General features: G+C 39.9%; 1 protein-coding gene across 2 annotated transcripts; it reads right to left on the bottom strand.

The window, feature by feature from the left end:
* Positions 1-50: 50 nt before the first annotated feature.
* plpp1 (phospholipid phosphatase 1) lies at positions 51-14,313 on the bottom strand. 2 transcript variants are annotated; one of them, XM_022769789.1, is made up of 6 exons: positions 13,746-14,313; positions 7,837-7,988; positions 6,161-6,441; positions 2,738-2,795; positions 1,006-1,182; positions 51-564 (listed from the first exon to the last, which is right to left on the bottom strand). In XM_022769789.1, the coding sequence occupies exons 1-6, from the start codon at positions 13,801-13,803 to the stop codon at positions 445-447; spliced, it is 846 nt and encodes a 281-aa protein (XP_022625510.1). In that variant the 5' UTR covers positions 13,804-14,313; the 3' UTR covers positions 51-444. The 2 variants fall into 2 exon arrangements, with proteins under 2 accessions (XP_022625510.1, XP_022625509.1); XM_022769788.1 differs by lacking the exon at positions 7,837-7,988 and adding an exon at positions 9,828-9,982 and having other exon boundaries at positions 13,746-14,312.

Here is a 14,313-nt window from a genome sequence, read left to right as displayed (position 1 = left end):
CCCCACCCTCTCTCTCACGCAAGTGGTCAGACGCCTTTAAGTGATCTTCCCACCGGCTCAGTAGATAGATGGTTAACGTCCTTACAGAATCTCTAGCCCCTAACCTACATCTGGTTGCATCACTTTAGCATATCTACAAGGGTTGGACAGGTTGTCTCTCCACTTTCCTTCAATGGAGAATCAGTGGACAAGATGGCAAATTGTCTAAAATTATAAAGTCTTAAAATCTTGAACAGGCCTGAGGTGTAGCTTCCAAAAGTTTCTTCTGGGACGCACAGTCATCCACTAGCTAATCAAGTACTCCACAATGTAAATCCATGCAGGGTATCTGATGAGAATTTGCGCAAGATGAAAGGCTAGAGAGCATTTGATCCTGGGTGTGCGTTTGGACAGAGCAGAGGTATCATCCTCCTCCTCCTCCTCCTCCTCCAACTCTCGCTTAGCTTAGTTTGGACTCTCAAAGTGGTTTCCATTTGTTGGGGTCTCCTGCAGGGTTGTGTGTGGGATGTCCGCCTCTTTATGAGCATCAGCACGCGGCTTGAAAAAGTCAGACACGAAGAAGACCTGCAAGATACAGGTAGAGAATTAAAAAAAAAAAAGGCATAGATGGATGTGGGGCTTAAATATTTAAATCTGTGCTCTGCCTAAAGAAGGCCACTCAGGTATAGTAAAGTAATACATTTTGGGAAATGCACTTATGAGCTTTCTTGATAAGAGTTAGAAGAGATTGATAGTGCCCTCGTGTCTGTATGCTAAACAGGGCTATAGCCAGCAGCTTGTTAGCTTAGCTTAAAGACAGGAAATGGGGGAAACAGCTAGCAGCTCACTGATTACCAGAAATGTTGGTTTGTTTAAACTGCACATAAGTCTGCATATAACCGCCTGTTAAACCACAAATAGCTGTTTTCACACTTTAAGCTTCAGAGGTGCTGGTAGATGGATTTTTAGCCAGACTGTCAAACTTTCCCTTTAAATTTAAAACAACATTACAGGTGCAGCACTTACCACCAGGATGGCCATAAGGGCGCCCTGCAGGAGTCCAGTCAGCACGTCACTCCAGTGATGTTTATAGTCAGACACTCTTGACAATCCTGTGAACACTGAGGCAGCAATCAGGAAGAACTGGATTGTGGGTCTCAGCAGCCTTGCCCATTCAACCTGGAGTCGAGCCTGCAGATAGAGCTGAGAAAGACACGGGGTATGTATTGATATGAAGTCATGATAAATAACAGTCACTGGCAATTATTACAAAGGGCAGAGAGCATTATTGTAGGTTTAGTAGTCTTGTAAAATGATCATTGTAGTAGGCAGCATTTGTGCAAGAGTGACAGGGAAGTGAGTGCACTCAGTTCCACTACCACACTAGAGACAATGCTGGAAAATGCAATAAAAAATAAAAATGTCCCTGAATTCAACAAACTTCCTGTGTATATATATATATTTATTTATTTATTTATATAAGTAATCAGCTCTACTATTGACTTCCTTCTCTTTCTTTTAAAGGTGAGAAAATCTCCTGCAGGCCACATTTCAGTTTATCAAAGTGACCTTGAAATCTGTATAAGGTGTACCTATTCTCTGAAACAGGATACGTAATTTAACCTGATAATTAAATATCACACCACCTCTGGAGCAGGATGACTTATCATGGAAAAATCTTTGGTCAGCTGAACATAATCATCATCATTCCATTGTGCCATAAACAAGACTACTTAATTTTGTTTGTATTGAAAACAGGGCGTGTCTTTTCTCTTCTTTTTTTTTTTTGTTTTTGAACCAAGGACAAACAAGCTAAGCCGCTTAATCCCAATGCATGTTCCTCTTCCTGTTACGACTTTTCTGACGTCACTGAATTGGCGGTGGTAGAAAAGAAAGGCACTCCAGGGTATTTACCGGTAGGTAAATGTTTAAATGTCAAGCTGTGTTTCTCATACTTAAACTTCCACTCCATACAGAGGGAGAGAGAGCTTTATGTTGGTGCCAGGACTTTGTCCCTGTGTCTATTTATATCTGCTGGTGCTGAATGAATCAGCAGCCCATAAAGTTTATCAGGGCTTGGCAGTAAAATCTGCTCTGAACAAACACAACACGACTCTCAACGATGCTGCAACTGTCAGAGCGGATCTGATAATAACTGTCACCAAGGTCATCAAATCAAATGTGTGTGACATAATCTTGAAGCGTGGCAGTTCAAAGGAATAGTTTGACATTTTGGGAAATAAGCTTATTCACTATCTTGATGAGATTATCAATACTCTCCTGTCTGTACACTAAATATGAAGCTATAACCAGCAGCCTGTTAGCTTAGCTTAGCATACAGATTGGAAACTAGGGGAAACACAAATCATTACAAAATCCACTTAAATCTCAATAATTAACACATTATATCGTGTTGGTTTAATCCGATAAGATTAATTTTAGACAGAGCCAGGCTAGCTGTTTCCGCGTTTTCAGTCTTTATGCTAAGCTAAGCTAAGATAACCTGCTGCAGTCTGTGGCTTTATATTTAATGGACGGACATGAGAGTGGTATCAATTTTCTCATCTTACTCTTATCAAGAAGGCCAATAGGCATATATCCCTGCAAACTGGACTGATCAATATCACCATCACATTTTGCTCAGTTGCTTGATATGGCAAATTAACATGACAATAAATGGATCATTTATGTGTGGCGTTCCAGTAAAATTAGGACTGATTTAATTGCAGATCAATATGTATCTGGTGCAGGTACTTACAGCCAGGAACAGCATGCAGTACATGGAGAAAGAGGAGTGTCCGGAGTAGAAGGACAGCCTGCAACAGAAAGACAAAAGAACAGCTCAACACTTGGCTACGTGCTTAAATTCTTTAGGAGACACTGACACATCTTGTATTAATATATTGGTCATAATTAGTCAGTCCCACACAAACCCAACAACGCTACATTCTGGCACACCCATTTTTGGGGTTTAATGGTTGAGTCGATGTTCACAGGCAGGTCAGTGTGTTTGCTGCTGTTGTGTGTGTTCTGCGATGTTGCAGGATATGGACGATTGCAAAGTCCTCCCGTCCTCCCTGCCTTAGCTACTTCCCATTTACAACAACAGTGCTGTGTTTTTATTACTGTTGTCTACAGCAACAGGCATGTATGGACACACAGTGTAATGTTACTGTGCACCGGCTTATTCGGTACGCTATTCCACTCTGGCACTTGATGAGGGGTTGGAGGCTGGAATGAAATAAGATGTGTATTTCAGAGTCTGGACAGCAGTGTTGACCAACCACCTGCTGCTTATTCCAAGAAGCAGCTTTTACTGACTTATCCGGATAAATTTGCAGGGAAAATCCCTCAAACTGGACCATGGAGACGCTAAAAAAACAAAACAAAGCTCTTCTGGGGTTTTATAGTAACCCTGTACCAAGTTGCCTGTACCACTGAAGACCCATACACAAGTAAAGTCTCTGCCATTGGTTTTGACTATTTGTCTAACCATGCTAGCACTGAGGCGCTGTTGGTCTGTCAATCAGTTGGTCTGCTAGTCCATCACTTTGATTCAGACCTGGCAGATCTCAACAAATATCAGTAAGATTACCTTGAAATTTGGGCCTGGTCTCTCCAGGATGACTTCACTATTAACTTTCAATCCAATGTAATCAACAGGTCAAAATGTTTCAGCTGAAATAATAATAATAATCATACTTGGATAAAATTGAATGCTAATTTGCAAATGTCAGAATGCCAACATACTAAACTAATACGGTGATCATAATAAACAGTAACCTAAGTGTCAGCTTGCATTGTCACTGTGAGTGTGATAGCATTTAGCTCAAAGTATCCCTGTGCCTAAGAACAACCTCACAGAACTGCTAGCATGGCTGTAGACTTGTTTAAGACTCATTTAACTAATTAATCAACTGATCATTTCAGCACTAACAGTGTTTGTTGGAGAACACGCCCCACGTCCTTACAGTTGGTAAAAAAAAAAACACCTCACCAATTTAATGGTAATGCTCACCTCCATACATCCTCTGTGGTGTCAGGTTAAAACTGCAGCTTGGTCAGACCCACAGAGAGCTTCACTCATTGTTTATTCATGCTTTCTATTAGGATGGAAAAGGTTTGTGTCTTATGGATTACCACCTTACAAGTGATCTAATATTTTTCATGAAGCACAAAACCTTTGAGCACCTATGGCATTTTTCTCTTTTAGATGAAAACAAACAGACAGCTCTGACATCAGGCTTCCTGTCTCCAGTGAAAGTTAAACTAAGCAGAGGAGGAATCATATTACTGTAAGATGATCTAGAGCAGGCCGCCACACAACCTGCTGTCTCCTCTCCTGCTGCATTTATTAGCTCTATTAGTGACATGCAGACCATCCCAAACACACACAGACAGAGAGAGAGAGAGAGGAGCTGGAAATAAACGATTTCCTGACTTTTAAAAGCCTTGGATATTTTCCTCGACACACCAGATCTTTATTTTGGCCTGCTGATAGATGTTTGTCCCTTTATGCTACGTTAAAAAAAAAAAAACACAGACGGCAGAGTGGCAATGGGGCTCCAGGAAGTGTCACCACACCCTGGTAAATGTACAGCAGATAACCCAGAGGAGAGAGGGCTGGGTGTGCACATTTCCTCTCAGCTCAAACTCGACAACATACATAACACTCTGACACTCTAAGTAGAAAAACTTAACCTTTCAGTAGAACAGTAGAATACAGAGTAGAGAACTCCTCGTAGCCCGTAATAAACCCTGCTTCACACCGATACAATCGGCACAGCTGATCTCACTATTCAGGCCTCTGCTTCTATAATTACTGCTGCTCTCCGTGGTCGTTAATACATCAGAACGAGAGGTGGATATCCTCTCCTCCCACTATATTTCCTCCTGCTCTGAGCTGATAAGGAACGGAGATCATAATCAAAACAAGCTTTACATTCCTGCAATATTACTCAATCCCATGGTGTCCAGTTTAGTGTGCTACAAATGCTTCACACTTCATCTTACTAAAAACACTTCCTTGTATCATCTGTATGTACATATTAACTACAAAGTCAATGTCCAACACCTTCAGGGGGTCATGCTGGTGCAATCCCGGCACATCTTTTTTTTTAAACTTATTTCAGTTTGCAATCAATAACAGAGACAGTAAGGCAAGAAATGATTTAAAGAAGACAATTACTCAAATACTACAGTTGAAACAACAGAATAACACAACATAAAGATTTAAAAGCAAAGCTAGCAGCATCTTACCTACAGTAACCTGTAGCAAATCCAGCACTCATGTGGCTGCTACATGTTTTCAATTCCTCATCACAGCTGTTCTATAAATTCACCCCTTTAACTGAAATACCATCAAATACCTTTTTTTTTATTACACTGGTTCTCATAATCTGTTTTGCACATTTCTCTCAAATCAAAAAGATTTTCCCTCTTTAAAAAAAAAAAAAAAAACCCCTTTAACTGAAATACCATCAAATACCTTTTTTTTTATTACACTGGTTCTCATAATCTGTTTTGCACATTTCTCTCAAATCAAAAAGATTTTCCCTCTTTAAAAAAAAAAAAAAAACTTTAGATACTCTCAGGTAATAAGTGATTTTTTTTAACTTTATACATGATTCCAATTTTCAGTCTTTCATTTTATTTAATTTAAAAACAGTGATTTTGTGGGTTCAGGGCAAGTGGTTCTGTTTCTGTAAAGAGAGTGTAATCCTCAGCACTTTAACCAAACAGATTGAAATAAACAGTTGCTAGGTCAAAAGGAGAAAAAAGAAATTGTATAATTATTCATAGTGACACATTTAACCATCGCCCTTTGTACTCACACCATGAGCCTGTTACAATACAATGCATTCATTAATCTATTGAGCAACAAAATAAGAACCTGGAGCGGTACCAGTTTGAATTTAAATTTCAAGGCTGCATACAAAAGGGAAAAGCTACAACAACATTCAGCGGCAAAGTCTATAAAGCACCTATCACCACTTGCTGCTGCACGTTGAGCTCACTGCAAAGAAACAACTGATGCCATGTGTCAACATTTTTATCAGCTCTGACCTTCTCTCACAGAGTGACAGTAGAACAATGTTCAGAGAGACGTCAGAATGAAAATCAACCTGAAACAATGACATGGGGAGAGACAAAAACGGGGGTTTTGACATACAACACCTACCTGCCCTCATTGACCATCGTTGCGTCTCCAGTGCACGTGAAGTCTTCGATATAAACCCCCAATGAACAGTTGATGTGTTTCCAATCAGGCTTGCAAACATCCAGGAAGTGCGGCCTGAGCCGGCCAATGGAATACTTGGCTATGTCGGTCAGAGACTGGCTCATGGCGGCACCAAAGAGGAAGGTACCGATGGCTTTGTAAACACTGGCAACATAGCTGCCGAAAGACGACTTGGATTTGATGCGATTTAGATAAACTAAAAGGCACTCGCCAATGACCATCTGTAAGGTGGGGGGAGGAGATGATACAGAGTTAGAGGTCTGTACAGAAATACAAAATGCCAAATGACAACTGAAAGATGCAACTGAATGAAAACTACAACATCAGAGCCAGCAATACTCCCTAATCCCCTCATCACTCTCGTCATCTAAAATAATGGGGTTGGTTGTAAATTGTTTAGATTATTATGGAACAGCAATATCAGGAGCAGTTTGACTAAATACACTTATTTGTTTTCTTGCCAAGAGTTAGCTGAGAGGATTGTTATTACTTTCATATCTCATATTTGGTAAACGTGGTGGTGGAGTGGTATCAATCTTCTCACCTAATTCTGGGCATAAAAAATCTTATTTCCCAAAACGTCAAAACTATTCCTTTAAATACATTCTAAGACTTCTATAATTTGCCTGCACCCTTCTGAGATAGTAAACACTGTTAAAAATATCACGGCCACAGGAAGATGTCCACTTAAAATACTAAACATGTATAATTTAGTTTGATCTAAAAGTTTAAAGGGAATCACGCCTCTTTTTAGAGCTTGTAGTAAAACATATTGCATATTTGATCTTTTACATACAGTATGTGTTCACGTGATGTGTGGTACATCAGGTGAATGACTCATGAATTCCCTCTGTTGATCATGTTGTGGTTCAGGTGCCTGTGAATGTGTTTGTTATGCAATGCCGTTAATAGATAACAAGCCCAGAGGAGTTAGACTCGTCTAACATACAAGCTGTTGACGGGTCTTTGTTCCTTTATGTGGCTTTATGAGCTTTGAATAAGAGAACTAACAACTTAAGCTCACTAAAGCTTAAAGGCATCTGTTTATCAAAGAGCTTTTTACCTTACTACAGCTGAATGCTTTTTATCTGTTTACGATGGAAGGTGGTTGTCAGCCTTATTTTATTCGTCCATGAAGGCAAAACCTACAGTATGGAAACTTTTTGTAAAACTTTATTAGCCTTTAGTGAATGGATATTTTCACTTTTGTCTCTATTTTAGACTCTGTAAGTGCTATTGTAATTTTTCACACACATTTACAATACGGTCTTTCTGCAAACTGTCGCATCGGCTGCAGATTAACTTGGTGGAGGTGAGTTTCAAAGTAAAGGCCTGTGTCTCAGATCGCCTTTCTGAAAGCAGATTCTACCTTACGTTATTAGGAAATGAAGCTACAGTTAATGGTAGTGATGGTTTATGCAAGCAATAAAAAAAAACATACATTATTACAGAATAATGTATACAGCAGTAACCATGCATTAAGAGAAAAGAGAAGTTAAGAGTGTAAAAGTGGATCGAGATAAGCAGCAAACACAGAAGGTGAGAAAACATGAGAGGTACTATCAATCCATAAGTACCATAAAACCGTTAGCAGAAAACAAAACAGATGCACTTACAGTGAGTATTGTGATGGGAATCATAACACCTCCTAACAACTGATAGGAAATGGTGTCCTCTTTAAGCGGGTACTTGATTGAATCATCATTACAGAAAAAGCCCCGGTGGAAAGGACTGTGTCGCACATTGAGTATTGCAAATGGGAGTCCAGCTAGCAGAGAAGCAATGAGAGAAAATACAAGGGAAAAAAAAAATACAGGTTATAAAAAGATGTCACAGGGGCTCGACACATAATGCAACAGTGTGAGCCTGTGCAAAGCAGGAGACAGGAGCCATGTGAGACGGTCACACCAAATGTTGCATCCTCTGCATCCTCGCCAACTTCCAGGGACATTAGGGTGCAAATATTAATGGTTAAGTGTTGGTCAATGTTGGCACAGATTAAGTTAAAAGTTGACCATTAGCAGATGTTAATAGAGAAAAGTTAAACTTTAGAGCACAAAAAGACATTTCTGAGCAGGTTATTGAGAAGTGAGCCTCAGTATTTTGTCTGTGAGGCTGTGATAGGTGCAGCGGGTCAGGTTTTTAAAATCAGGGATTTTGTTTCTAGATCTGTTGACTGACTCATCAACAGACCCACAGGAAGCTGGAGCTGTCGGCATGTGAGGAAAAGCAGGGGTCTCACATACTGTACGTCCCTTACGTGACTGAAACACAACACATTACCCACATTCTCTTTCACTTCCTCTCGCTGCTTCTTTATTTCCCTTCTTTTTAGCAAAAGAACACGCTTTACCTCTTCCTATAACAGTTTTTCAAGCTCTAACCGCACACATATTCTGCCACACCTTCCTCTGGCAGGCAGCGAGTTGTTCAAAAATTGAAACGACAGTAGCATCTGAGATCAAAAAGGCGTCACAGATTGAGATTATGATTATTCGTGATACATGAAAGACTGAGGAAGAGATAAATCACTGACACACACACACACACACACAAGCGAAAGCAAAACCCACACACCAGCAGCACTTTCTGCCTCTGTCATTCTCTGAAAACAATTGCTCTGGTCCAGAAGAGCATTCCTGCTATTTTAAGGAACAGAAGCGCACAGCACACAGCCTGCATGTCTGTTGCACTAATTGACAACAGTGACAGAAAGTTTTCCTAAGAGATTAACATTGAAATCAATAAGAAGAAGAAGAAGAAAAAGCCTGGCATTACCTCTTATCACCCATATTTAGATTAATAGATTAATTTGTGGTTTGGGTCTTTTATATGAGGTTGAGTCTGTGTGTTTGGCTGGACCAAATGTTTAGTGCTGGACTATTGATTGAAAATAATAAAGATTTCTGGAAACTAAATATGGACCTACACACTGATTAAAATCTCCATAAAATAATATTCTAATTTTTAGCAGACAGTTTTATAAATCCTGCTGTGGCAGGCAAAATGTTGGTAAAAGAAATATATTCTATGTCAGTTTTTTTTTTTATGTGTGTCTGGATGCAACAGGATTTAATATTTACTCCTCTATGGCTGATTTATTTTGGTTTCTCTTGGTTTTAAAGTGGACATCTTCCTTCCCCTTTTGCTTTTTGTATACAACTGTGGGTGAACACCAACAAGGCCACAAACCTCACCCTGAGCAGGAAACAGTAGCAGAACTAAACAAAACCCGCTGTAGATATTTGTTTTGAATAACAGGCAGATGTGCCATTGTACAAATGAAGGGATCTGTTGTATAAAAGAGGAAAATATTCATTTTGAACCCTGAATTAGGTTCAGGAAATCTGTTGGTTCTGAACATGCTGGTCTTGCTGGCTCTGTTGTTTTCTCACATATCAAAACACATGTTTAGCTGACAACAATAATCCTTTCTGTTCTCTATGGAGGTGTGCTGATAAACCATCATACATCATATCAAAGGGCCTGGCACACCTTGCAATGCTTTAATGTTCTTAGTTACACCTATGTTTGACAAGTCCACATATTTTCTATGATACAGGTTGTGCGTCTATGTCATGCCTGTCTTGATTTGATTCCTACTTACGCAGCTAATGGGCAGGGCAAAGCCCACAGTGTAGAGTACTGTGGAGGTGATTGTGCTGCTGTGGAAAGGGTAGTTGATGCTGTCATCGTTACAGAAAAAGCCCCTCTGGTAGGGGCGGATCTTACCCAGGTTAAAGGCTGCCAGAGGCAGACCTCCTGTGGATGGAGGAAGGTCAGAGGTCAAGAGAAGCATTGGTAGGGAAAGTGAGGGTGCCGAAAGAAAAAGGTTGAGGTCTTCAAATCTGCCATTTCTCAGGTGGAAGTGACTCTAGTGAATTACCATCATGATAAAATGGAGAAAGGCATAGATATGGGACAAATTCAATTTGTTTATAGTCTTTATGACAGAAATGAGAGACCCCCACCTTTTCTAGCAGTTGAATTAAAGGATAAGACTGGCTTCATCCTGTGTACATGTTTCCTACTGCCATTAAAGCCAATGAAAAGACCAAAACCAGCAATCAATATGCTATAACACTCAACCACAAGCCCATTGGTTCTTAATATGTAAATCTTTAAATATTGGTCACTAATATTGCTTTTTTTGAGAAAAAAAAAAAAAAAAAGAGAAAAATTTTCTGTGGTTTTTTAGAAAATATTGATAAAATGGGACTAAATTGTGCATTTGTTTAGGACTAGTTTCAGCTGTGGATTTATTCCCAATTGGTGCATTAGTGACCATTTACAGCAGCAGGGCGGTGTTATATAGGAACACATCACCCGGTGCAGCAGTGTGGCTCATTCATGTGTTTTTAACAGTTTTTGGACAACAATGAAGCTCTAACAGGCTTTGGATACACAGACAATCCTTGTTAATAGCATTAATTCCTTGTTTATTTTGGTCTTTTCATAACATTTGTTCATCATAAGAAAAACAGAAAATATTTCTCGCCTTGCTCTTTTAAGTCAGAAAATGTGTATTACTTAGCTCAGTCAGATACTCTGCAACATGATGTATTACACAGTACAAACACTCGGCAGCAATGACTTCATCACTCCAAAAAAATGACGTTATCTTTGGCCAGTTTTTCAGCAGGGGGGATTGTTCAATTTTTTGGATGGAGCCTTGACTCAAACTGCTGTGAAAGGAGCTGTGGACATAGCTTAACTCTCCCTACAGATAAAGATAACAGATTATGCTAATTAGTTTTGACAGTCTAAAGTCTGAGTGTAATGCAGCTGTCATTTCTCTGGCTGTTTGGCCCATTTAGCCCATTGTACAGTGGGGAAAAGACACAGTCGTTCATCCACTCAAGCAGAAAGTGGGGGTCTGTTACTGAGCTGTAATGCACAGTAACACGCAATGTTTACAAATGGCACAATAGGCACAAACACATGGAATTACGTGAAGATACACCTTCACCCACAAACTGCTTATGAACTACTTATTAACCCTTTCTGGTATGTTTGTTCTGCCTGCCGTTTCTGCAGCTGTTGACACTGTCAGCTGTGCCATCCTAAGTTGATTGGCTCCAACAGCTGGAAATGCCAGAGTGTCGGGACAGAAACACATACAGGCTAAACGGCAGGACACCCCCCCCCCCCCCCCGAGTCACTTTCTAAATGCAGTAAATAGCAGTGTTGCACTTTGTTTGATTTGCTCTCATGTCCATAACTCTGCAACTAAAATGCTTCTCAACACAAAGACATGGACAGAAAGAAAGAAAAATGTGGGTATTTTAACATAAATACACATTTGCATTTAACCCTTTAACAAGACTCATTGGCAGCCTGCAGTCTACTCTCTCTGCTCTTTATGCACTTCAAAAAATAAAATTTGTTCGAGCTGTGTTCTTAATGCATGTATGTGCATGTTTGGTAACATGCAGCTATGCATGACTTCGCAGAATAATCAAGTTTGCTTCTGCATCAGCCATCCAAACAGCACACACAGTTTGTCCAGTCATACTGCTTCTCAATGCACATGCGCTGCTGAAAGGAGCTTACTAAATTATGCATTGTAAAATAAAGCAGTAGCCCTGACAGTTCCATATGTCAAAGTCCACCCCTGCACTCAAATGTGTTTTACTTATTGTTACTTAGATGTTTGACCTTCACTGTGCATAAGGATGTAGGTGCTCAATAAGAGATGGCTGCTTTCACATTCATCAGTTCATCTGTTTTCACATTAAAGCTAAGTTTAAAACTAGTTTAGGGGCCAATTATGGTCCGATACTCAACATGCACAAGTGTAATGTCAAACCTTGAAGCCTCCAGCGCACATACACAGAGAATGGGCTTCACAGTGAAGCAGGAAACATCCTAGTAGTTAAAAGTTTTTTTTGTTTTTTTTTTAAATGGGCAATCATAGTATTTCCAATGAGAGAAAATTAGTGAATATAGTTTTGTTTCACTGGATAATTAATCCTTTTGTGTAAAAACCATATCAGACACAAATTATTATATTTCTATATGTCTAAGAACAAATGAACATTAATTTTATCCTGGAAGTAAATGTGTAGACTGTAGACTGTGCAAGGGAAGCCATAGCTGTATAAGTCATGGTGCAAATCAATAATTCATAATCAGATTTAAAAGCCCAAGAGACGGTGTCTGTGCTTACGCAGCAAAAACTGAAAAGAATAGCCCTGTGAGCACTTTCACAATGATTCCTATTATCTAATATAAAGACGTTAGGACTGGCTGAGAGAGATACAAATATCTGAGGCCTGATATGAGTGAACTGTAAGAGCCCGCCATTTAATGGTTTCAGATCATGGTGAACTGTGCCAGAGCAGGCACGTGGTTTTTAAAACACAGACTGAAAGGTAGAGCTGCCATGTGAAACAGTGTATCAGCAACATCCTGAACTGATGTAAGAAATTTCACAAGTTTGATTTACGACAGTAGAAACCAGACAGACGTGAGTAAACTCGATCTTTGAATATGTGAGTGAATGACACAGTAGTCAGTGATCTGCAAAATATAAGACACTGACTTGTGCTGCAACAATAAGTCAATTCATCGATTTGTCTTTCGTTAAGCAAAAATGTCAAACATTTGCTGAGTCTGCGTTCTCAAATGTGAGGATCTGATGTTTTTCCTTGTCACACATGATGGTAAATATATCTGGATTTTGGCCGGTTGATCAGACAAAACAAGACATCTGAAGACATCAACATGGGCTGTGGGAGCTTGGAATGGGATGTACCTCACAGTGTGTCACATTTTATTGACCAAACAACTAATCGATTAATTGAGAAAATAATGGACAGATGAATTGTTAATAAATATAATTGTAAGTTGCAATTTCAAGTCATATGTTTAAATCTATTCCAGTAGAAATACGTTTATATATATAGGCATGTGTTCAGACTTCAACTTTGATTATGTAAATAAATTAAACATTAACCAATGAATCATGACATAATGAAGCCATTAGCCATAATAAAACATTACATAATACAAGTACATATTAACTAATACAATATTGATCAGAATTATTGCAGGGATGTACTGCATCCAATATGTAATTACAAACTGTTGCACTCTACAACACAGCGTCATTATTAACCATTTGATTCCCATGAGCATCTTCAACCATTGAAAAGACTTTGGAGTGCCAGTAATTTGCATACAATGGAAACAAAGAACATGTAATTCTTCCTTGCACTGAGAAAATAAATCTATAGCAACTCTTGAGCCCACTTGAACAGAGACTAAAGACATATTACAAGTGATGTAAACATACTAATAGATTAGTGGTACCATTAGAGGTTAAAATCAATTGAGTTAAACACAGCAAAGTCTCAGTAAATCGCACTGGCCGGCTACTGAGCATTCACCACTCCCTTCACGTGATGGCAAGCTGTTAAATATCCGAACAGGAGGATTATATCAGCTCACAAATCGGCTTATATCAATAATGGCAGGAACAAAACAGCACCCAACAGTCAGCGAAAGACATTTAAACACATACCTAGAACCAGACAGGCTATGTCGAGCAGGACAAAGGGGATTCCTCTGGTCTCGAACATGTTTGCTCTTGTCTGTCTCAGAGTCGAGTCCCTGGCTTGTGGTGCGTCCTCTCCTGTAATAAACACCAGGGGGATGCTCCTCCTCGGTGCGTCGCTGCTGCCGTTTCCGAGTGTGAGATCAGAAAACCGCAACAGCAGATCGTACAAAAACACAACAAAACGTCGACGCCCTCGTTAGAAACAAACAGACCGCCCGGGCTGGTGAAGAGAAGGGCATATCAGGAGGAGAAATGCGTCTTTAAGTGTCGCTGTAATTGGGTGATGAGGAACCGCAGCACAGCCGATAACTCCACAGATCTGCCATGATGGTTTTTAAAGCTGCAACTAGTTTTTAAATGAAGCTGACACTCACTCTCACGGAGAGTCGGTCCTCTGGAGGGACACCACCTGTCGTCTACCGGTGTTTGTAGCCGGTTGCGCACGACTCGTTTGACGGATACGGAGAAGAGCTCCGGAGGCGACCGAAGCGCCAGGCCCGGTGCTGCGTTCATGGACTAGGGGAAACATCGG

Source organism: Seriola dumerili, unplaced genomic scaffold, assembly GCF_002260705.1.
Source record: "Seriola dumerili isolate Sdu_G_001 unplaced genomic scaffold, Sdu_1.0 BDQW01005691.1, whole genome shotgun sequence".
NCBI lineage: Eukaryota > Metazoa > Chordata > Actinopteri > Carangiformes > Carangidae > Seriola > Seriola dumerili.
Note: the sequence above shows the minus strand (reverse complement) of the source record. Positions and strands in the feature narration are given on the sequence as shown.

Excerpts from the sequence above, each read along its gene's own strand:
- plpp1 (XM_022769788.1), bottom strand. The coding sequence starts at position 13,803 with ATGTTCGAGACCAGAGGAATCCCCTTTGTCCTGCTCGACATAGCCTGT. Across the intron at positions 6,442-9,827 it reads TTGCCCTGCCCATTAGCTGC|ATGGTCATTGGCGAGTGCCT; the intron begins GTAAGTAGGAAT and ends CCCACCTTACAG. Across the intron at positions 2,796-6,160 it reads ACGATGGTCAATGAGGGCAG|GCTGTCCTTCTACTCCGGAC; the intron begins GTAGGTGTTGTA and ends TTTCTGTTGCAG.